At 43.8% G+C, this 23,964-nt stretch overlaps 1 protein-coding gene across 3 annotated transcripts in view; it reads right to left on the bottom strand.

The window, feature by feature from the left end:
- Positions 1 to 23,964, bottom strand: part of KIF18A (kinesin family member 18A) — a 109,848-nt gene that overhangs the window by 77,106 nt on the left and 8,778 nt on the right. For all 3 annotated transcript variants that reach the window (XM_006111516.4, XM_006111514.4, XM_006111515.4), the window contains exons 5-6: positions 17,798 to 17,908; positions 6,466 to 6,663 (exon numbers count right to left, since the gene is read on the bottom strand). In XM_006111516.4, the coding sequence (XP_006111578.1) occupies positions 6,466 to 6,663; positions 17,798 to 17,908 (309 nt within the window). The remainder of the gene's footprint in view (positions 1 to 6,465; positions 6,664 to 17,797; positions 17,909 to 23,964) is intronic.

Raw genomic sequence — 23,964 nt, forward strand, 5'->3', positions numbered from 1 at the left:
GTAACAGAGTGTGTGACATAGTGGGGGGTACCTTGCTGGTTGCTATGTTGGGCAGTGGGTTGTGAGCGACCTCCACCGGCTGCTGTCTGCAGCACGGCCCAGCAGGGCAGGGGATGAGTCATTATGCAAGGGGGCTTCAAACCTCTCTGACCAGTTATCTCCCAGGGAGCAGAACAATGGGAAGAAGGGGAGTGGAGCCCTGGCTGGGAGGCAGGGCTGGAAGTGAGTTAATTAGGTTTCTGGCTGGTATCATGGAGGAAGCATCCTAGGCAACGGGCTGGGCTCAGGGGCCTAGGTTCCCCCATCTCAAGGGGAGCTGAGGCATTCTAGGCCTGCCCTGTAACCAGATTACATCTGTGATGTATCCTGGAGAAGCAATAAACTCCCTCTATTCTACTGGCTGGTGGAGTCTGTTCGTGCCATTACAGGGGTGCAAGGGACGGGAAAACCCCAACACCCCGTCACACAGAGACGTCATGGTCCATTACTAGGGCACCGTGCTAGGCATCACGAGATGAGGGTTATGTGACTTAAGCCAGTCTCTGTCAAATGGATACTTACAAATGTTTGTCAAGTGGCTGGATAAAAAGTAGTATACTACCAAGTTTTATATTAAGAAGCCATTACTGATATATGCAAATATTTGAGAATTGCAGTGTAATTAAAAAAAAGTCACACCTATAGCATAGGGGTTATGAAACTTAAGAACTGCCAACAGCTGTGACGTGTAACTTTTAAAATTCTGTGCTCCATCATTTAGCTCCATGCTGTAACCACCTGTTCTCTGAAACGTGTGGCATTATTCTGAAAAATAACACGAGCATAGGAAACAAATGCATAATGCAACACACAAACCTAAAATCTATATTCTGCTGTCTCAGGTGCATATCTCCTACTAATGTTAACAGAAGCCATACTAAAACTGTGTGAATAAAAATATGGCCTGCTTTGTCTTACAGACACTCCCACTCTCCCTTATGTTTCTTTCACTCTCCTGTATTTAGATTCATTGATATAATTAACTCCCCATTTCTTTCTGCTATTTTAACAGATTACTGATTCCGTAAATTCTACTCTTTTCTCAGTACATCCTGAAAGCTTAGTTGAATAAAGTCAATTAACTTTGCTTAGGGAATTCCCCTTACATCTGACTCACCAATACGATGCCATGAAATAACCTTGTATTCCACAAGTGAAAGTGCCAAAAGTGACCGTCATAAGCAGTATGCTTTTATCCTTAGTTTTCGCTCCATTTTGTTACACTAAATCTGTGTTACAGTGAAATGCTAGGAGAGGTGGTAGAAGAAAATCCAATTGTCACATCTACAGTAATTATGGATCTTAGAAAACCCATACCATTTATACAGAAATAGGTTACTAATTGGGAGAGATTAATTATTTTGGAACATGTCCTGAACCACCCAACATGAATGCTAAGCGCTTAGCATATATCAAATAGCTTAAGTATAAATGAGCGAGGAAAAAAATATCAGAGTAATTTGCAGCATGTTGCTTCAGATTTCTGTTAGTTCCTTGCCTGAGTGTAGGGCCAAGAGGAAAAAAAAGTGGTCATTTAATAGCATGAGGGCGGGAGGGGGAGGAAAAAGCGGGGGGGGAGAGAACAAAATAGTTCTAGTATAGTTCAAACTACACAAGTGAAAGGACCCAAAAATCCTTAATTTGGAATATGGACTATTGTTTGCGATGTGGCAACTCACTATCTGATAATTTTCAGACAATTTGCAAGTTTGTTTTTGCCTGTGTTCCCATTTATTATAAGTACAGTAAAACTCCGGCACTCCTGATAGTCCGGCATCCAATAGTCCGGCACTCCTGATAGTCCAGCATCAAAATGGCAAGAGCCTAGTGAGTGAGCTTCAGCAAAAAATGAGTCACAAGGTAACAGCGGCAGCAGCTGAACTGAGCAAAAAGGATAAAAAAGGCTTAAAAAACTAAAATATTACAGTATACTGTATACAGTATGTACAATAAAAAGGGTTAAGAACACTTTATATACAGTATATATTGTATACAGTGTATGTGTATGTATGTATATATATTATATATATAAAAAACCATCTTATAGTACCTCCTGATAGTCCAGCATATTTGATAATCTGGCACCACCTAGGTCCCATAGGTTCCGGATTATCGGAAGTCTACTGTACTAGGATTTTGGCTCAGAATGTTATGTCTATAAAAATAACCTTCCAAAGTGAACCAAATATAAGCTTATATGCATTATTGTCTTCCTAACATGCAGACAGGTTTTATGTCTCTGTTGCTATGCTCATAGCTTTGCAAGGCCGCAACAACAGAATGGAATTAGCAAAAGCAGGATCAGTTTCTCTACTGTTGTTCAGAACAAACTGAGCAGTGAAATTGTCAAAAAACACGTCTATTATTTACTGATGCTGAACTCAAAAACCCAAAGGCTCAGATGAGTAGAATAGAGACCAGTCTCCCTTAACCACCAGGCAGGCTGGAGGATAAGGGTTGATAAAGGTGAGTGGAAGAAGAGAAACTTCCCACCCCGCTCACAAAATAACCTTTTTTCTTTGTTCTAGCAGATGGAAAGAAACAAAACTTCACAACTGAAGAACAATCAATAGTCAAGCGTGATGAGAAATACTGAGCCTCTGCAAGTCACGGCACACAATGTCCAGACACAGCAAACAATGGAAGATAACTAGGTATATTTCCTGTGAGAAGCAGCGGGGGTTCTGATTTAGGCTCTCAAGACACTGTTACAGATCTTATTGCTTAGTGGTCTCCATATTCACATTGTGAATTGTTTGCTGGCAAACATGTCTTACTCCCTAGCTAGTAAGTTTATATTACGGTTTTCTCCCCTCCCTGCTAAAGAGACACTTCAATTTTTTTTAAACAAAAGCAAAGCAAAGAAAAAAAGAAAAAGGATGTTCAAGGCACAGAGTGTGCAGCACACCAACATCAAGTCTATCCCCCTGAAGTGTAGACTCATTAGATCCTGCTCTAGGAGATGCACTACAGAACTATGCTGGATTTGGGAGCAGTAATGACTATGGATGTTAACTAACAGGTATTGGTGTAACTGCTGGATTTTTTTAAAGTGGTTACACATTTACACACAGGAGGGGACTGCAGGAGACGGTGCTCGTGGGGAGCCAGCTTTTAAGCAGCATGGGAAGCAGGTAGCTCCATGGGAGCGGATACGTGCCGGAAACTGGCTTGAAAGCTGAGTCCTGCATGTACTGGCTCTTGCCTGTCTCTCCCCCCCCCCCCCCAACAAAAAAAACCTTTTGCCTCTCTATCAGAGGCAGCAGCACAGAGGGGCATGGGGGGAAAAGCAGCTCTGTGGAAGCTGGCACACACGGAGAACTAGCTTAAAAGCTGCCTCCTCCATGCATACTGGATCCTGCCTGCCCCCACTCCGTGCTGCTGTCTCTGTGGGAGGCAGCAAAGGGGGAGAGGGGCAGGTGGCTCTGCAGAGCTGACATGCATAGACAGCAGGCTTAAAAGCTGACTGCCCACAGGCACTGGCTCCTGCCTTCCCTCCCCCTTGCTGCTTCTGATGCAGGGGCAGCAAGAGTGGGAAGTATATATCATTAGGAATAACCGATAAATCCAGGCTTATTGATTAAGCCTGTAAATGACTACATGGTAACATCCCTAGTAACAACAGTATTTGGAAAAAAAAAGTATATTTTTTATTAGTACATTTCCACCTCACATTACATCAACATCCATAGCCAGCTCGCCCAAGTTAACACCACCCCCTAGACGTCTCTAACATGGCTTGGCACAGAAAAACGGGGCACTATAAGAGTTTGTTTCTTGACTACTGCTTTTTCCCCTCTCTGTTGTTGGGTGACAGTCAGAGGGAGTGAACAGGCGTTCTGCAACAGGCACTCCCCTTGCACTCAGTTCATCTCATTACGTATTCTTCCAGGGACTCCTACATTCACGCAGGGAAACAGGTAATAAAGTAGCCATTTATCCCCTAATGTAGGGGTTCTCAAACTTTGTGATACTGCAACCCCCCTCTAAGTTGCTCGCGACCCCCTGAGAGGTCAGGGTCCATAGTTTGAGAAATGCGGCCCTAATGCATTCCTTGTGCCTCAGTAGATGGCCAGTGGTAGAAAGGTGGATCAGCCTCAGCACAAACTGAAGAGTTGCTATTCAGAGTGCTTTAGCCTCACATCCAAGTTGCTTTGAGGGATGCAGGAAAAGCAGTTCAGATTCCATGGCAGAGATGACCATTATGACCACTTGAGAAAAGGGTCTCTTATTTGCTCCATGTTGCAACTGGACTGATCCAGACACTAAAAGTTACAATATAGCTCAGGAACCTACAGTTCACAACCAAATTAAAGTTTTCTTAATATAGTTGCCCAGAGATCATAAATGGCTCCAGCCCACACATGGCCTTCCATTGTGGTAGACGTCACAAGCACTCACAATCATGCAAAGATTCTAAAGCAGTTTAACTGGATACAGACCATGTCTGTTGGTCCACTGTAATGACAGCACAGACACACAACCTTCAATTCTCAATCCTAAATTTCAATGAAGTTATAAACAATCCTGTCCATAGCCACCCTCTCTATTTTATCACCATTACCAGTAGCAATCCAATGAAGCAAGAAAGAGAAAGCTAATAGGGACAGGAAATGACAATCCATTTAGACAACATTAATAGTAACTTTTTTGCCCCTCCTTCATGAGGCTATTTCTGCAGAACCCTCAAGAAGACACTTTAGTAAATAAGGGTAAAAGGACTTCTTCCTGAAATGAACTTCTGATCTGGCTCTAGAATTGAGTGGACAGCTGAATAAATGAAATGAGTGGATTAAAGTAAGTGGCAGACTTACAAACTGCGAAGAACATGCTATAGAGATGAGTCACAGAAATGGCTCTGGTGAAATAAATTTTAAGTTTGGTTTGCTGCCCCAACTCCTGTCTGTCCAGAATAGGCTTGAATACATAGTTTTATCGGTACTGGGTAATATTTGGTAGCATATGATCTCACCTTGATCCTGCCCCCCCCCCAAAGTCCATGAATGGGCATAGCACTGTACACATTTTGTATTTAATTTATTCATATAAGCCTCCCTGAATATCCTGGAAGAGTTTGGAGAAGAGATAGGAAAGATAGTTTGTCATGGTCATGAGGCATGGCCAGCATCCTGGGGAGTAATGGGTTAACTGTATCTAAGCCAGGTAGCAGTCAGCCAATAGAAATGCAGATAGGGATTTCAAACTGGGACAAAGGAATTTTTGTTTTTTTTTCCTCCTTTGTCTCTGAGCAGTTTCTCTCCAGATACTGAGGGAAGACAGACATCATGTCTCTCTCCAAGAAGACTCTTCATTATCTGTAAGTAGGGTAAAGTTTAGATAAATCCATTAGGTTTTATTGTTATATGGTCTGGGAATGGGAAGCTGATGTCTGTGCATTTAGAAATGGGGTTCTCTCTCTTTTGTAACTAAGTTTTGTTCCCCATGGGAAAATCCCCCATGAGTTTATTGATTAGTGGCTCTTATTATCTAGCCAATCCAACTATGCTCGTAACAGGAGTATTGTGGTGATAATAAAAGTTCTTTCTTTTTTATTAACCTGGTATTGGTTAATTTGTGTGCCCTGGTTTTACTTCAGGGCAGAGATTTCCCAAGATCTCTTCCTTGTTTTCTTACCATTACTTCGGTGGTGGCAGTGGATTTTTATCCCCAAAATCTAGGTTTAAGATTTTTTGGGGCAAGCTTTATACCAAAGCCTAGAAATATAAGGTTTTGGAGTAATTTTGCGGGCCCCCACTTCATCGTACCAGACGGGGAATGAGCCTCGACAGTTTGATTCATCTTTGTTATAAATTTTGAACGGAGACATGTCATTTCTTCATTGAAAAAAGTCCGTCAGCTAAGCATGGATTTCACTAAGCTACCTACATGACATGGCTACCGATAAAAATGCTAAAGGAAAATAATATAATGAAGAAATGGCCAAACAGCATGACCACAATGGTTCAGAAAGAGCAGCCAAGAAGTAGCAGGATCACATCACAATTGTGAACAGGTTGTAGGATACAGACTTGACAAACCTTTCAAGTAACATTTTATAACAAATGGGTGAAGAACCACATTTGCTCAAGATGGTAATAAAACACCAAAAGCAGTAAGATGTTCATCACATTCTGAACGTGTTTGATTTGTTATATATGCCTTACAAGCTCTGTGATTCTCAGTTATATTCTTTAACAGCAGCATTACAAATTTTATTTAATTATTGTTAAGTCCCCACCAAATTCATGGCCCACTTGGGTCAATTTCATAGTCACAGGATTTTAAAAAAAATTCGAAATTAGGGCACATAAGACATATAGCACAAGGTTGTATTCTTTTTAACTAGAGGGAATATAATATTAAACAGTGTAAGGAAAAGTTGACACACATGCATGTTTATTGTATTTAAAACAAAGCAGTACTTACCTTTGGATCCGCCAAGGCATTAATGACATTTCCAAGAGCTAGCAGTGAGCGATTAATGTTGGTACCTTCTCTAAAACGAGCTCCTTTGGAATTTGTGACACTGGCACGTTCAGACCCTGCCAGGTCAATGAGGGACATTTTGGCAATACGAACATTTTGACTGATACTTGCAGTTTTATCTTGCTGCCTTAAATAAATCTATAAAGAAAAAAATGGCAAAGATTAAAAACCCACAACCTCTCTCCAAGCAATAGTTCTAATTTAGAGGACAATATAATTCCACATTATAAAGATAGTTCCATGAAAATGTTTATGCAGTTGTTTACTACTGCCTGAAGTTGTTAATCCCCACATAATGAAATATTAAGCAGAAACTGCCATTTAGGGAAGAGGGACAGAGTAATAATTAAAAAGACTATCTGCTTACATACAACAAGTCATAATATTGCCTATTCTCCTACTTTATGTAATAATGGAAGACAATTCAAATTTACCAGCTAAAGAAACAACACACCTTCAAATCAGTTTTGCAGGCTTCAGACTAAAATGGCTTTTCCATCTTATAACTAGGGGGCTGTGATCCATGCTTGCTACCATTGCCAGTCCCCCCTCTCTCTGGCAGCTTTCATGGCCACAGAGTGTAACAACTATGCTCACAAATCCCCCTTTTTCTGGGGGTAGGTGTCTGGCCAAGGGGGAGCGTGCAGGAGTGAGCTGGAGGTAAGTGTCTGGCCAGCAGGGGAGGAGGCATAAGCGGGCTGGGGGGTAGATATTTGACCAGAGGGAAGGGTGCAGGAGTGGGCTGGGGATGTGGGGGGGGTCTTAGCTTGGGGGATATGAATGAAGAGCCTGGAGCTACAGGATCTCGGTGGAATGGGTGAGTGATGAGGTTGGGGATAGGGATGCGGGGTCTCAGCGTGGGGGAGTGAGGGCTCATACCTTGAGCCACCTTGCTGCAGACATTTAAAAATCCCCCAGAAGGCAGGCATGGATCTGTTGCTGCCCCAGGGATTGGGTGAGAGGTGAAGGGAGCACCATATACAGCAGACGTGTGAAAAGCACTGAGGAGGCCACGTCTGCCACTTTCCCAGAGCACCGTAGAGGGGCGGGGGCCAGAGGAGCTGCCTGGAGCGAAACTCTAGCTGGGGGCAAAGCAACGCTGGTGACACAATGACATCACTTTGTTATCCTACAGGAATTTTGTTTTTAATATATAGAGAGATACAATACAATTGTCATTTTAAATGTAATGTCTCTTCCAAAAAGACAGCACACTCTTGGGATTCTAAGGGTATAAAAAAAGGAAGGGAAACCAAATCCTTTCGGTTCCTCGTGCTAATTCAAGGAATACTTAACTCAGGTGTCTGAGAAAACGGGGATCATGAATACGCTACAATAGGCAACACTAAGAACTACAACTGCATGTTAGTAACTTCCTTTGCTTTTGATGCCTCCTCTGCAGTATTTCCCCTTATTGGAAACTTACACTCTGTCTAAACTGCATCCCTCTGTCAAAAGAGGGATATAAACCAGGCAAATTGAAAGTGCAAATGAAGCAGGGATTTAAATATCCTGCACTTCATTTGCATAATGGCATCCAAACGCTTTTTCGAAAAAGGGTTTTTTGAAAGTGAAAGCACCATCTAGACGTGGATCTTTTGAGGAAAAAAACAAAAACCCTTTTTCCAAAAGATCCCGTACTCATTTTTTGCACCACTGCAGCTTTTTAAAATGTAGACCTGCTCTAATGGTTTCAACAATCCAAAATACTAGTTGCAGATCCAAAAAGTTTCTGACATGGGTGGAAACACTTCAAATGTGAGATTCAAGTAAACCAGAAAGCAGTACTTACAGGTCCAAAATCAATTATTGGAGGTCAGGAAGGAACTGCAAGCTGTCATGCCGGAGCAATGGACAGCACCTTGGGTAAATATCAATTCACTTTCAGAAAGATGTCCTCCATCAACAATATCAGAGGGCATTCACAGAAGAATTTCTGATCCAAGTCCAAAGAAAGACAGTCAGTGATTTCAAGTCTTGCTTGTCCCTTGAGAAGAACTGGATGCAATGGGCATTACCCATCAATGGAATCTGTGATTCACTTCACTTGTACAACACAGACTTTATAAACATCTTGAGCTGTTGATTATAAACTCTACTAAAAAAGATAATCCAAACATATGTCCATAGTAGACGTGTCATTTATGGAGGCTATACTCCCTGAGCAGGAAAACGTGGACATTTCTGGCTAGATCAAACCATTCTTTAGTAGCTGGTGAACACATGGCCTTATTCTTGCCTACTGAAATTGGGACAAGTTTGAAAGAGTTGACCAGATTGTACAAAAGATAGTACAAAAAGTGGAAGACGGTAGTGGGTGTAATTCTAATACAAGTAATGATGACACTGAATACTTAGAATGTTTACTAAATATTTTCGTTATTACTCAAGGAAGTGATGTCATGTTGAAAACATTGTAAGAGAATGACAATAATGCAGAATTGTAGGCCTGAAGTACTAAGCAATCAGAAGCATGCAGAGTTGCCAACTACCCAGCCACATCTCCTTGGCCCAGCAGAATTCTGCAGCGGGGACTGATTTTGATGTGGATTGAAAAGGCATGGCCGCTTGCCACTCGTAAGTGCCTTCTGCTGGCTAGATGCATGCCATGCACAGTGGTTTTCAGTGCTCTGTGCCCATAGTTTTTCTTTCAGATGCGTTTCCTGTAACTCAGCCCTCCAGCTGAGCCACAAGCGAGGTGTACATGAAACAAAGCGAGAAAAGGTGGGCCCCTCCCAAAGTCCTCAGTCCCATCTCTTGGGCCATTTAAAGCCAATCTCAGGCTCCAAACAAAACTTGTTGCCTCCTCCCCACTTTGTCTGTGGGGAAACATGAGACAACCTAGGGAGCCTATGACTATAAGCCACCTGTTTCCTTTACTACTGTCCAGTGCTGCATCCCACTTCGTTCCAACAGCTCTTTGAGTCCTTGGCCAGTTCCACGTGACAGCAGGGTCTTGCCAGGTCTCCTTGAGTAACCTCTCTGCCCTGTTATTTCAAGGTTCTCTCACAGGCCCTTTCAAGTACTTAAAAAGGGTGTAACAAGGAGAGAGAAAAATGATTCTCCTAAACCCTGATGACAGGACAAGAAGCAATGGGCTTAAACCCATGGGAGGTTTAAGTTAGAGAAAGTCCCAGCAGTTACATGCGCTGAAGTATAAAGCTTAGCTTTATACTACAGAGCCTGCAGCAAAGCCCCATCAGCCCGTACTGTCCCCCACTCCCGAGAAGAAGCCTTCACTGCCCTAGTAAAGCCTCCTCCCTGGGAGCAGATCCAGCCACCTCTGCTTTTCAGTTAAAATGTTAGTCACTTATACCTTAAAGTTTAGGTTGGACATTAGGAAACATTTCTTGGCAGGGTGGTTAAGCACTGGAATAAAATTGTCTATGGAGGTTGTGGGAATCTCTGTCATTGGAGATATTAAAAAACAGGTTAGACAAACATCTGTCAGGGATGATCTACAGATGGTGCTTGGTCCTGCCATGAGCAAAAGGGACTGGACTTGATCCCTTGAAGTCTCTTCCAGTTCTAGGATTCATCTGGTGAGCTAACAAGTCTCTGGCTCTTCTCATCAAGGTGCTCTCTCACCCAGGCCATGTGTCTAGAGAGCTTTTCAATCCCACCCTTGCTTCAGCAGAATTTCTATTGTGAGTCTGTAACTCTGGAGTCTCCCAGACTTTGAATGCTCTGTCCAGCTGCTGCAGCTTCCTCAGCCAGTCAAGAACAGCATTATTCCTTCTTTGGTTGCAGCCAGGACCCAAGTTCTACAGGCCCTGCAGTGCCTAGGCAGTCTAGGCTCTGACTGGCTGCCTCCCTCGTAGCTTCTCTAGGCTGAAGGGAGGACCTCAGTTTCCAGCCTTTTTTCCGGTACAGGGTGTAGGACAGTGGGGAATTCCAGAGGGCCTAAAACACCCCTTCACATGGATACATTGAGTTTATACTTCAGTTCTGAATGGATGTATGCCAAGTTTTAAAACATTTGTTCTATGCTTGCCAGACAATCATGCAATTGCAACACCGCTTCTATAAACTCAGATGGAATAACAGCATTCTTCAGATTTCTCCCGTATTAAAGGCAAACCGTTTTCTTTGATGGCATATCGAAGTGAATGAGCAGCAATTTCTTCCTGCTCAACAGATAGTCTCTTTCCTGCATATTTTGAATGAAGAAGGTTACCAACATGGAGTAATTACAAAAGTAATTTCATGAAACTTCTGCCTTGTGTGGTGCAAGCACTTAATTGATTATTAGATCTAACTATACTTTGTACACAACAGCAATTACTGATGTATCCCTCTGGATTTGGTTTAGTACAGGGGTCAGCAACCTTTCAGAAGTGGCGTGCCACCTGTGGCAATGCAAAACTTTACACGGACTATTAGTTGCTAATGGAAACTCACTGTTAATTACATAATTACACCAGAGCCATTTTGCTAGTGCTGCAGCTGGGGAGAATAATAATTTAAATTAAACCAAGCAGATTAAGCATTTTAACTCATAAGTTTATCAAATTTAATTTTAAACCAAGCAAAACATTATGTCCAACACAAAAGGTTTCAATGTTTTCTTTATTTATGGCAGGGGTGGGGAACCTTTTCTGGGATGGGGGTCACTGACACAGAAAAATCAGTTGGGGACCACACAAGTGAGAAGCAAAAAAAACTCCTCCCCAAACCTCCAACTCTCACTGATGTGGCCCCCAACTGAGACACCTCACTCCTCTGCGCGCCAGCCCCAGGGGGTGAGGGGAAGGGACAGGGAAGATTGACGTTCATGGTTCATTCACAATCAGAAGATAGTGTGGCTGATTTTTAACATATATGTCTAGGCAAGTCATTTGATTGTTCCATCGCGTGTCACTAGAAATGGAGGTTTTACAGAAGCTTGGAATTCTTTTATGAGGTTCCAGGCAGATGGTGATTATAAAAATACTTTGGTAAATCTACAACCCTGTTCAAATCACTTGGTGTAAGGTCTTGTTCAAGGAGATTTAGCCAAAGTGATGCACATCCATACATAAGCAAAGTGTTACCATCTTGTTTCAAACCATTTCTCATCCTTCTGCATCTCTCTCTCTCTCTCTCATTGTCCGTTAAGTAGTTCTTAAAAGCTATTGTACAGCTCATTTCCTAGTGTCTTGACTTCTGTTGCCAGCATACCACAGTACTTTCTAATCTTATTGCCTTCGGTATCAACTGCTGACACAAACCACAGTTTTCCATTATGTGCAGTTATTTATCATTGGATCATTATACACATTCCTCAATAGATTTGGCATTAATGTAATGCTTTCCCATGTAATTTGTTACTGTCTTCCACCTTCAAACTTCAGTAACCACATCCAACAGTACACCTGTCATCCTTTCCAGTGGGTGCTTTGTAACCTAGACTTTGATAGCTGACTGTTGATTGACAGTTGGATGCTCAACTGAAATATTACAGGCAGAAAAAAAACCCTCTGTAAATTTCTAGTCTTTTTTCTTCCCCAGTTCTGGAGTTTTTTATTAAAGCATGTCCATTTATGGTTGGGAAAAAAACTCAAAACATGACACTTTCTTCCCAGTCTTTGACCAACTTTCTTTTTTTGGACTTTCTTTAGATTGTACATAAAAGTGGCAATGAAATGTTATCAATACTTTCATCCTGATTCATATTCTAATATTTGCATATGGTTAACCAAAGTCAGTATTTGTGGTGTCTGTTCTTTCAATTGCTTTTTGTAAAGTGGGTCTTAATATGGTCTGTTTTCCCACTCCCTTTACAAATTTTTGCATTGAAGACTCTTTGCCATCTACTTACATTTTCTCAAAATACCTATGATTTCGGTCACTTAGTCTTCCACTTTCGCTCATGTTGAAATAGTTTGACTCAAGTCACTGTACTTACTGAGTTAATTGAGCTGCAATTTCCATCTAGACAGCTACTATGGCAGTTTACCTCAAGCAGAAACATTTAAATCTGGAAATACCACTTCTGTGTTTAGCAGTGACATTTTTTGTTTGCTAAGCAAAGAAGGGGCATTTCCAGATTCAGACATTTCTGTTTGAGGTAGTCAAAACAACAGAATACAGCTTAAGGCTTCTTTAAATAAAACAAATTCCTTTAAGTTAATTTTAAACAGACCATACATATTACTGCAAAATTATCACCAAATTGATAAAAAGTTTTCAGGAAGATGTTGGTTCAATAAAAAATAAAACAAAAAAACAGCCCGTTACCTCACCTCCTTCTAAAGATTTTGTGGCTGACCCTCCACAGGATTCCATCTAACATTATTAAAGGACAAAAGGGAAAAGGCACCATGCCACTTTCCCTCTATCTTCTGCTGAGTCAATGTCAATACAAGTTCATGCAGTGCATACTGAGGAACTACTTGAAGAGAGTAAAGAGAAGTTGATAGAGACAACTTTTCTTTTTTCTTCTTTCATAAGGTTGCACGTAATCCTATGTAAGAACAGCCATATGAGGTCAGACCAAAGCTCCATCTCACCCAGTGTCCTATTTTCTGAGAGTGGCCAATGCCAGGTGCCCCAGGGGGAATGAACAGAACAGGTAATACTAAAACTTTGTATGTTAATGGGGTAAATTAAGGCATTGGTGAAACAAGTCGAAGTTAAAGTTGCTTATGTACTTGCTGGTTGAGTTTTTCCTCAACTCAGTTCTGGAAAGGGATGACATACAATCAAGCAACCATAACTCTCCATTAAAGGGTTGGGTTTATTGCCATAGAATTTCCAAGCTGTTCTTTTTTAATAGGAAAGCATACATTGTTGGTAGGAAATAGTAATCATTTAGGCTGTGGTACAGGTAATCTCCCTCATGCAGAAGATTGGACCAGTTTCCTAACCCCTAATCCCCCTCTAAAAAACAAAAACAAGAAAACCCTCACCACACACACCAACAAATCCACAGACCTCCGGCACATCCTTCCAGTAAAAAATTCATCCCCCTTAAGTCTTCATTTCCTCATACACAAATGTTTCTATTGCAGAAAATTGACATAGCTGACACAATGGCATTATCCTTAGGAGACCTTATTGAATTAAACTTAACTGTCTTTGGGATCTACTGTATTAAATAGGACCTGTTCCAAACCCCTAATAATTTTTGTTGCCCTTTTCTGAACCTTTTCCAATGCTAGTATATCTATTTTGAGATAAGGCGACCATATCCGTATGCAGTATTCAAGATGTGGGCGTACAATGGATTTACATAGAGGCAATAAGATATTTTCTCGTTAAAAAAAGGATAGAGAATGATTCCTAACATTGTTTGCTTTTTTGACTGTCACTGCACACTAAGTATGTTTTCAGAGAAAAGAGTATCATGGGCCAGAGTGGTATGTTTCAGAAGAGAGACCTAGAGTTGCAAAGGAATATATTGAGCATACCAAACAAACAAGTGGCACAAAAGTGTGAAATTTCCTGGGTAATATCTTAGGGAGTGAATACAAGTTCCCCGTCTCACGATATGCAAAAACCCAGAATATTGATGCTACACCTTGAAGGGGAAGACTTTGTCTGTAGACCACCAGCTGAAATAACCCCACATTTAAAGGCGCAAGCTGTGTAAAAGTTAGACTGAAATATTCATGATTCCGAAGAACCTTGCTGTGGGATCTGAAGGACTGACACTTACCAGAGCCTAATATTGGAGTTAGGGTGACCTCCGGTACCCTTTTTTACATGTGTTTAGGTTCTTTTATTGTTTAATAGGTTTTTGCTGTAATGCTTTCACCTGAAGAACACATGGTTGCTTATAAAAGAACTGTGTGGTCATTACGCTGTTAAGGTAACAGCTTTCCTGAACTGAGACCGATATACTACCCCACCTCCTATAACCTGACTCACATGTAGTGCCTGAAGTGTAGGATAATAATGTTGCAGTGGAATAATGTTCCTAGTTGTGTTTTACAATGAAGGGGAGGAAGTGTTCCCTCTAATTTTTTATGTCCATGGGTGGAATACATTTTGTGATGTGCACCAATATTAGGACTGCAAGACCGTAGGTTTAACCTGTTAACTGATTAAGTGGGATCCTACTCCCACCCTCCCCATACGCTGGGCTGCCACTGCTGCCTTCCCCTGCCCCCTCGTGCAGGGGAAGACTTCTGCTGCCAGCCTAACCACTGTAGGGCTGCTCCTGGGTACCTGTTAACTAGTACCCGGTAAGCATCGCTCAGTTATGGTTCACATCCCTAACCAATATAGGAATAATATGCGACAAATCATCTCTATGTAAGTGTACATCACACAAATCATTCTGCACATGGACAATCTGTGGCAGGAGTGGGGCTGAGAGGTCTCAAGGTTGGAGGGGATGAGGACTCTGGCTGGGGCTGCAGCTGGAGAGGAGGTATTTGCAGTGCAGGAGGCAGGGGCCAAGGGGTTTGGGAGGAGGCTCAGGGCAGAAGGTTGGGGTAGGGTGCAGAGTCTGGGCAGGAGTGGGCTTAGGGTTGGGGTGTGGTATCTGGTGTGTGGAGATCAGGTGGTGGAAGGGGCTTTGCATGCCATTTCAAAGTGGCAGCGCCACATGGAGCCCAGGGTCAGCTGGGGGGGGGGGGGGTCCCCAGCTGACGCAGGGTCCCGCGTGGCATTTCAAAGCTGCAGCGCAGCTTGGAGCCCAGGTTCAGCAGGGGATTGAGTCCCCCACTGACCCCAGGCTCCATCAATGCACTTCTGCTTTGAAATGCACAAGAACCTCCACTGGGGACTCTTGTACATTTCAAAGCTGGCACACCCACATGCAGCCCACAATCACGCCCACATGCAGCCCACGATCCAGTGGGAGAGGAGTGCTGTGAAGCGAACACTCCTGCGGTTCTCATCCCTCCAGAACACTATGTTGCAAAAACACAGAGGAGACCTGATAAGGCCCAGAGAACTGCGGATCAATGACGGTGTCAGGGATGGAACTCTAGTGGCAGGGCAGGAATGATAGTCTCTGCTGTAAACCCCCAGTGCCACCGGTCCTCGGTCAGGTGCCACCTGTGCTGAGGGAGGTTTGTGAATGGTCTCTTCCACTGGTGATGATAGAATGGAAGGTGGTGACATCGAGCCCGATGCCGAGCTCGCGGTGCCACACAAGATGTTTTCTAGGATGCTGGCTTAGTGGTTGATGCTGAGGTTTTTGTTGGGGCTGAGTCACCGCGAGTTGCCAAGGTCGGCGCTGAGGCTTCTTTGAGAGGCCTAAATGGTGCCGAAGAGGCCTGGACTAGTGCCAAAGGTGGTTCCGGTGGCGTCGAGCCCACACTGGAGGAGGGTCTCGGTTCGAACTAGGGTGGTAGTGTAGACATACCCTAAGAGCTTAATTTTCTTCAACTGTTCTCAATTTGAGTCCCCCATAGGGATGTTAAATTTTGATTAGATGATAGGGCACCTCCACCTTTGAAGTGTTGCAACGGCCCTAGGATTGTGGCTACACTTCAAAGGTGAAAGCGCTGCAGGGAACATGGGGTTTGCAGGGGACTCAAGCAGTCCCCCACTGGCTCCGTGCTCCCTTCGGTGTTTCGCATGGAGGTCAGCTGGGGACTCCCCTACGAACCGCGGCTCCATGCGGCGCTGCTGCTTTGAAATACTGCGGGGAGCCCAGCATCAGGCTCCATGCGGCGGTTCAAAGCGGCAGCATTGCACAGAGCCTAGAGTCAGCAGGGGAATCCGCAGCTGATCCCGGGCTCCATGCGGCGCTGCCACTTTGAAAGGATACATGCAGCCCGGGGACATTCCATCTGGTCACAAGCTTCATGCGGTGTTTAAAAGCAGCAGCACCGCATGAAGCCCAGGGTCTGGCCCCAAGCAGCACTGCTGCTTTGAAGTGCCTCCTCTCCCTGCCTCCCTCCCCCACTTGCTGCCTCTTTCTGATAGAGGCAGCAAGGCGGTGGTGGGGGGGGGGGGGGGAAGAAATGACTAGTCGACTAACCAATAAGCATTTGCTTATCAGCTAGTCATTCATATCCCTAGTTCCCCAAAGAATTAGTGTGTTTCATGCACCAAGATCTTTTGGACTTGCATCGGATCAGCAATTTGATCTCTAACTCTGGGCAAAAAGCTACCTAGAAACATTCTTAAATGGTTATTCCCTCCCCACCTGCCGTGCTTATATTACTGGAACCCAACTCAAACTATTCCAGATGTGGGTCATTAGTCCTACTCCATAAACTCCTGAGGTATACCAAGTTCAAAGAAATTGAAGCACACTGGCTTTAGACAACTTAAGTCTATCTTTAAACTGATGTCAAGTATCAGAGGGGTAACTGTGTTAGTTTGAATCTGCAAAAGCGGCGAGGAGTCCTGTGGCACCTTATAGACTAACTGAAGTGTTGGAGCATAAGCTTTCGTGGGCAAAGACCCACTTCTTCAGATGCATGTAGTGGAAGTTAGTCTACAAGGTGCCACAGGACTCCTCGCCGCTTAAACTGATGCCGTGAATCAATTTTAACTTAGTGGTGCTTCCACAGTGTTGAACTATCCCATTTACAGAGACTCCCAAATGATTTAACTTTTTATGCTTAAAAATGCGTATTTGTTAAAAAAGTCAATTTACTTTATGCACACATACTTCGGTGATACTTTTCACCACCGATTGCTCAAGGGCATCAACAGAATCCAGAATGTTTTTTGGAAAAGACAGGAAGTACCACAATAATCTGCCTTGTTGAAGAACAAAAAAAAAAAAAAAAATGTATTCACCAATTCAGGCAATTTTAAAGTAACATTTAACAACGAGGTACTTGCTAAGCAAGTGGGGGAAGCATACACGGGCACGAAGTCATGTTAAGCGTTAATGTTTTTGTCAAATGCAGTAACTTACTTTTACCTCACTTGTTTGCATTCAGACATGATTTATCAGTATTGCATATTTTATGCTTTTTGGTGTGGGCATGTGTTTGTTTGTGTTTGTTTGTTTTCTCATATCAGTTCCTTAAAGCATCGCGGAAGCTTCAAGCTATGTTTCAAATGTATAGACAATCTATCCCCGAGGAACTTTCTTTGAAGGAGTCATGGGAGGAAAAATGAACAATGAAACTCTTATTTTTTTAAAATAATGTGTTGCACAAACTATACCCCAAAATGTTGCAAACTAGACAATATAGACCAAGTTAAAATAAACTTAAAAGCAAATAAACTGAAAACAGTAAAAACAGTACTTCTGTCCTCTTACCCAAGCTAATAAAACAAGATTACCAGTCAGCCATTTTGAAGCTTAACTACCTTAAAAATTAAATTCTCCCAAGCTCATTAAGTCTCAGATATCAGCACTAAACTTGCTTACCTGAAAGACAGCATGAGACCGAGAAGAGGAGGCATTCACATCAGTGGGGTGCTGTGTTCTATTTTTGTTTCCATAATCCAGCATCTGAAGGATCTCCTCTGCACATTTAGGCTACAAATTAATAATTTTTATAAGATTTAATTAGAGAACAGACTGTACATACAGTTGGTAAATAATTAATGTGCTTAAAATTCACCCTAACAGGAATTACTTGAAGTGGGCATGCCTGCATGCACACACACAGAAATTTTCTTTTTGAAACCAAGTCACTTATAAGAAAGCTTTTTCTTAAGGAAGAGAAAACCTTTGAATTTCTGAAACATAAGTACTGTATATCTATTTTAATAAAAACAGAGTAAGTTTACAGATGCAGACAAACTTCTCCAGTCTTGTCATTAGGGGAATTTGTCCACTCTTCCATTACTGCACAGCCAAGGCTTCCTCAGCAGAAGAGCTTGGGCTGAAGGCAGAGTTGGGAGGTGGAACTTGTAGTACTCTCCCATACCCTGTGAAGGCTGGCCCAGTCCTGACTGCACATCCCACTCCCAAAGTTCCTTTGTGTCCCCAAAGGGGACGTGTCCCACAGTTTGAGATCGACAGATCTCATTACAAACACAGAAATACATTAAGGAAAGTTACAGCTGCAAAGACAATTTCTCAAAAAATTAGAACGTGCCAATTTTAAGGGTTCCCATGTGACCTAATTTCAGTCCTTTCTGCATATGTATTATGATAAGGTCTTTAATTATAGGCTCACATACTATTTTTTTCAAGAGGATCTTGCTTCATTCATGGCAGCAAGAAATGAATCTAGGCATTTGAATGAATCAAATGAATGAGCCTGTTGGCTCTAGTATCCCCCCTCATCTGCTGCAGAAACTGGGGGGGTGGGGGGGGGAGAGAGGGGGAAGGGTTAGAGAATCAGGGAGGAAACTACAGGAAGAAAAAGGACATGCCTATGGTTTCAATGCCACCCTGAAAACTTTGTTCAAACCCTGCATCTGCCATAGAGCTCCTATGGGATACTTGGCAAGTCACTTAAATCAAACTTTTCACAAATTCAGTGTTCCCCATTTTCTAGGTTTTCCGACTTGAGATATTGGGGGAGATTTAGAGACATGTTAAGCAATCACAGATGCAACTGAAACCAGTGACAGCTATGCTCTGAACAAATGCACTATAAGCTCTCCGAATGGGAGGGTGGGGAAATCAGACAGAATCTTAAATTGGCCACCCAAAGTGAGCCATATATGTTTGATGCTGAAGTATCCATACATTGGTTCCCTATACATAAAAAGAGACTATGCCATTTTAATTTATCTTTATTATTCCCCTGAGGTCTAAGAAACACTCAGATACTTTCCTGAATGAATGTGATAGGAAAGCCCTTGAAGAAATTAATTCTGCATTCAAAGCATGGTTTGAATAGCACACAGACGAACAAGGCCCAAGGCCATACACTTAAGAACGAGGCAAATAAAAATATTGATTAACTACTCACTCAATCCATTCACTTAAAAGAACTAGGCAGGGGTCCTGTGGAAAAGTATGGGATCATGTAAAGACAATCATAAAGCATATACACAACAGGCATGCACTAAGCTTACAAGGGAAATCTCACTAGCATTCGTTTTTGTACATAATTTCTTAAACAGAAATTCCATTAACCATCTTGACTCCCACATAGGTAATTCTCACCTGAGAATGGTTAGACCTGCAGCTCAGACCTCTGCCACTTAAGACAGCAGAGTTAATTATAGCAATTAGGGATGTAATAGTGTAGCTGATTAACCAATAAGCAAAAGCTTATTGGTTAATGCTATGAACTACACACATTCCCCCCAAACCAGTACATTTTCTAGCAGGTTGGCCAGCCGTCCAGGTCAGTTCTGGCTCATGCTGGGTCCAGAACCTACCCCTGCTGTGGCTCTGCTGTATATTATGAGCCAGGCAGGCAGGCAAGCAGTTCGTGCCGGTTCTGGGAGCTCAAACCCACCCTCCCAGATATGGGTTGCTGCCACCTCTCACTGTTACCTCTATCAGACACAGTAGCACAGGGCAACAAGCAGCTGGTCCACAAGAGGAGCTGGTTTTTAAACTGGCACCACTTGCGGACTAGCTCCCGCCTGGCACCCTGTGCTGCTGCCAGTCCCACCCACAGAGACTTCAGAATAGTCCACTAACTGATAAGAATTAATGAGGTTACTTGACTATTAAATTAAATGATATTTAATATTCCTAATAGCAATACCACAGAACAGAGGTCTCCCACCATTTTAACCACAAGATCACTTTTTCAATTTAAGAGGAATGCAAGATCTACCTCAAACCCAAATACCCTTCCCCCACTTCCTTCTTGCTCCTTTTTTGAGGCTCTGGCTGGGAACCACTTAACTGAGATGGCTTATGGGCGGTGGAGCAGTGGAATTAAGGCAGGCTTACTCCTGCTCTGGCCCCACACCACCCCTGAAAACAGCTGGCATGGACAGCAATGGCTCCATGGCACCACGTGCTGGACTTCATCTATAGACACTGAGCCCACAGCTTCTACGGCACACGGTTTCCTGTTATTGATCAGTGTGAAGACCACTGCTCTGCCTTTCTCGGGGGAGTGCAGGGACATGCCAGCCACTTCCAGGAGCAGCAATTACCATAGGGATAAGCACTCCAGTCACGACAGGTTGGGCATTTTAGAACTCACTGCTTAAAGAATTAAATGTAAGCGTAAGACAAAGGAAAATGACGAAATGCACAGACCAGTCAAAAACCTAAAACAACCCACTTTGCAAGCAGTAACAGAAGTAACAACAACCCCCCAATGTATGTGCTGGGTCGGGAGATGAGGGGAAAGGACAGTGAGAATGACAGAAACACACCCAGTGTGAATGAGAGAATTGCATTGCCAAACTCCCATCATCCCCTTCTCACTGTGTGGAGATAAGGTACAGAAATGGGGGGAGGAGGGCTACCGTGACATCAGCGCCCCCCCCCTTCTCCCTCCCACACCCTGCACAGCTAACAGGAGGCTCCCAGGGGTGCAGCTCCAAGGCAGAAGGGAGGAGTAGCATGACAGTTGGTGGGGGGGCAACTGAAGTGCCAGTGCTGGATAGCTTCCTGGCCAAACCAGTCAGGATCACCTGTCAGAGGCTCCAAGATCTACTGGTAAATCCTGATCTACTGGTTGATAACCACTGCTATAGAACCTTAGTTGCAAAAACCAGAGTTATGAACTTAACTGTCAACCACATGCCTCATTTGGAATTATAGGCAGTTCCCGGGTTATGTGGATCGGACTTATGTCGGATCCCTACTTACGAACGGTGTGAGGGAACCCCGCACTAGCCGCACCCCCCCCCCCCCCCGAGCAGACCGCCGAGACGCGCTGCGGCGATCCCGCCACCCGTGTCCTCCGCGGCAAGAAAGCCGCTCCGCGTCTCCCTGATCTGCTGGGGGGGGGGGGGGGGGGTGCAGCTAGTGCGCCCCCCCCCCCCCCCCCGCAGACCAGGCTTTTCTCGCCGATGCCTGGGGTAGAGCAGATGGGGGGCTGCCGGGTTGGTCCCACAGCGCCGAGGTGCGGCGATACTGGACCAACCCAGCAGCACCCCAGCTGCTCTGCCCCAGGCTTGTCCGATTCAGCCGCTGCTGGTCAGTTTCAACAGCGGCTGAATTTGGATGCCAGTTCCGACTTACATACAAATTCAACTTAAGAACAAACCTACAGTCCCTATCTTGTACGTAACCTGGGGACTGCCTGTACGAGTACACAATCATGCAGCTGCACAGACAAAAAAAGCATATAGAGTACAGGAATGTTAGATAGCACGTAACTGAATAGTTTTGTAACCACATCAAATTTTAGCAGTTTACACAACTATCTGATAGTCCTCTAGGGTGGGGCTGGCAGTCAGTGTGCTCCCGGACCACTTCTGGGGAGCCCTGTGCCAGCCTGTGCTGCTGCCTCTGATACAGCTCCCTGTGTAGACTGGCTCCTACATGCCAATACAGAAGATGTTTTGCGGTAGCTACTCCTCCCTCCCCCTGCTCCATTCAGAGGCAGCAGCACAGGAGGCAGGAGATAGGCGGCTTTTAAACTGGCTCCCTGCCCCAGCACTGGCTCCTGCCTACCCCCCACTGCCTCTGTAAGAGGTTCCAAGGGAAGGGGACGGTAGACGGGTCCACGTAACTCTGAGATTCTATTGACAGGTTGAACCTCTCTGGTCAGATACCAAAGTTGCTGAACTAATGCTGAACCACTGGTCAATATTGTCTACCAGCATTACCAATACTTCCACTGCTTACTAAGCTCTTAGAAGACATTTAGGGGGTAAGTGAGAGCTAGATAACAGCACAGAACAGCGAACCAAACTGGTGGCTGTAAACAAACTTTATGGGACAGCAGGAAAATTGGCCACACCCACCAGTGGACACCCGACTAACTAAAATCATGCCAGACCACAAATGTTGGTGGACCCAAGAGTGCCAGATTAGAGAGGTTCAACCTGAACTAGGTTGTCATCCTTTGTATAGGTTAGTCATGAGAGGGACACAAGGCACACATTGTACCTAGGGATGTAAAATCCCAGTTTTTAACGGGTTAAACTTATGTGTAACTGGTTAACCAGGATACCGCAGAAAAGGGGCTTCTCTAGAATGGTTGGTCCCACCACGGGTTGCTTCAGCCAGGCCGGGCCAAGCCCACTGCACTGTGGGTTGTTTGGACCAGGCTGGCCACACCCTGGGCAGGTAGATGCCATGCCAGTCACACCAAACTGCAGGCTGCTCCAGCTCGCTGGCTACCCCAGTAAGCATGCTGGTAAAGCTGACAGCTACTGGATAACTGGTTAATCCTTTACATCCCTAATAGTACCTATGGATTTTGTAGCTATGTGCAGACAGCATAGATATTAGACTCAGGAACCCTAGATTCTATTCCATCTTCCAAGGAGATGGCTCTGAAGTAATCACATACCTTTCTCGTCCCATCTCCACACATCCTTTACCCTGTTAGTTCCTGACCTTACCAGTCTGTCTCATCTCAGTCACCCCTAAACCTGTCCATCCCTAAACCCAGCTCTTAACCCCTGACTACTGTAGGCTGGCTGTGTTCTCCTAATCCTACAATTGGTTGGGCCCAATGCAGAGAAGTAGTAGTATCTTCACTCTTAGGCTATGTCTACACTACAGGGTTTTTGTGCAAAAACCCGTGGAGCATCCACACCTCAAGAGTGTTTTTGAGCAAGAAAATCTACAATAAATTGACAGAACAGAGGGCCTTTTGCGGTGCAGGTATACCTCCTTCTATGAGGCATAACTGCTTCTTGTGCAAGAGTTCTTGCGCAAAAAGGTGCGCGTGGACGCTCAACAGGGGTTTCTTGTGCAAAAAGAGCCTATCACAAAAAGCACAGGTGCTCTGACGGCCATTCTGTGAACAGCTATCAGAACTTTCTTGCGCAAGAGCATCTATGCAGTGCGGACGCTCTCTTGCACAAAAGCATATTGCTTTAGCAGTGTGGAAATGCTTTTGCGCAACAAGTTTTTGCAGAAGGTCTCTTCCGCAAAAAGCTTCTTGCGCAAAAACACTGCAGTGTAGACAAAGCCTTAGTTCCTGTGCCTGACCACAGCAGACTCAAGGAGGAGCAATTGCAGGGAAAAATCCTACTCAGTCTGTGAACCCCGAGGCTGAAGCATATTTCAGTATAGATACAATCTCAAAAAAAAAAAAAAAAAAAAAAAAAAAAAAAAAAATCTAGCTGTCAAACTCTGTCATCCCCCGAGTCTGTGAAAACGTAGATTTTTAGAGGGTCATAGTCTGTTCAAATCTGATCAAGGGATGGTAGAAAACGCATATCCGAGGCACCAGGGAGACGCCCCCACGGCCCAGATTTCAAGTCCCTACTCCAAAGCACATATATGCTCAAGCTTCTCAAACAAACTACTAGAGTTTCATATTTTCCTTTAACTTGAAACTGACTAAGAGCTAACCCATTTTTGATGAAGTTTTCAAAAGTAATTAAGCCTCTGGCAGATACCCAGCATGGAAAATTTCAACCTAGATAGTTAAAGTTTGACAAAGTTAGAAGCAACTGAAAAAAGAATCTTATAAGAAATGTCAGGGAACCTTGGGTGTAAGCATGACCAACTGCACCCTATACAACTCTTCAATTTTA

The sequence above is a fragment of the Pelodiscus sinensis genome, chromosome 4 (genome assembly GCF_049634645.1).
Source record: "Pelodiscus sinensis isolate JC-2024 chromosome 4, ASM4963464v1, whole genome shotgun sequence".
NCBI lineage: Eukaryota > Metazoa > Chordata > Testudines > Trionychidae > Pelodiscus > Pelodiscus sinensis.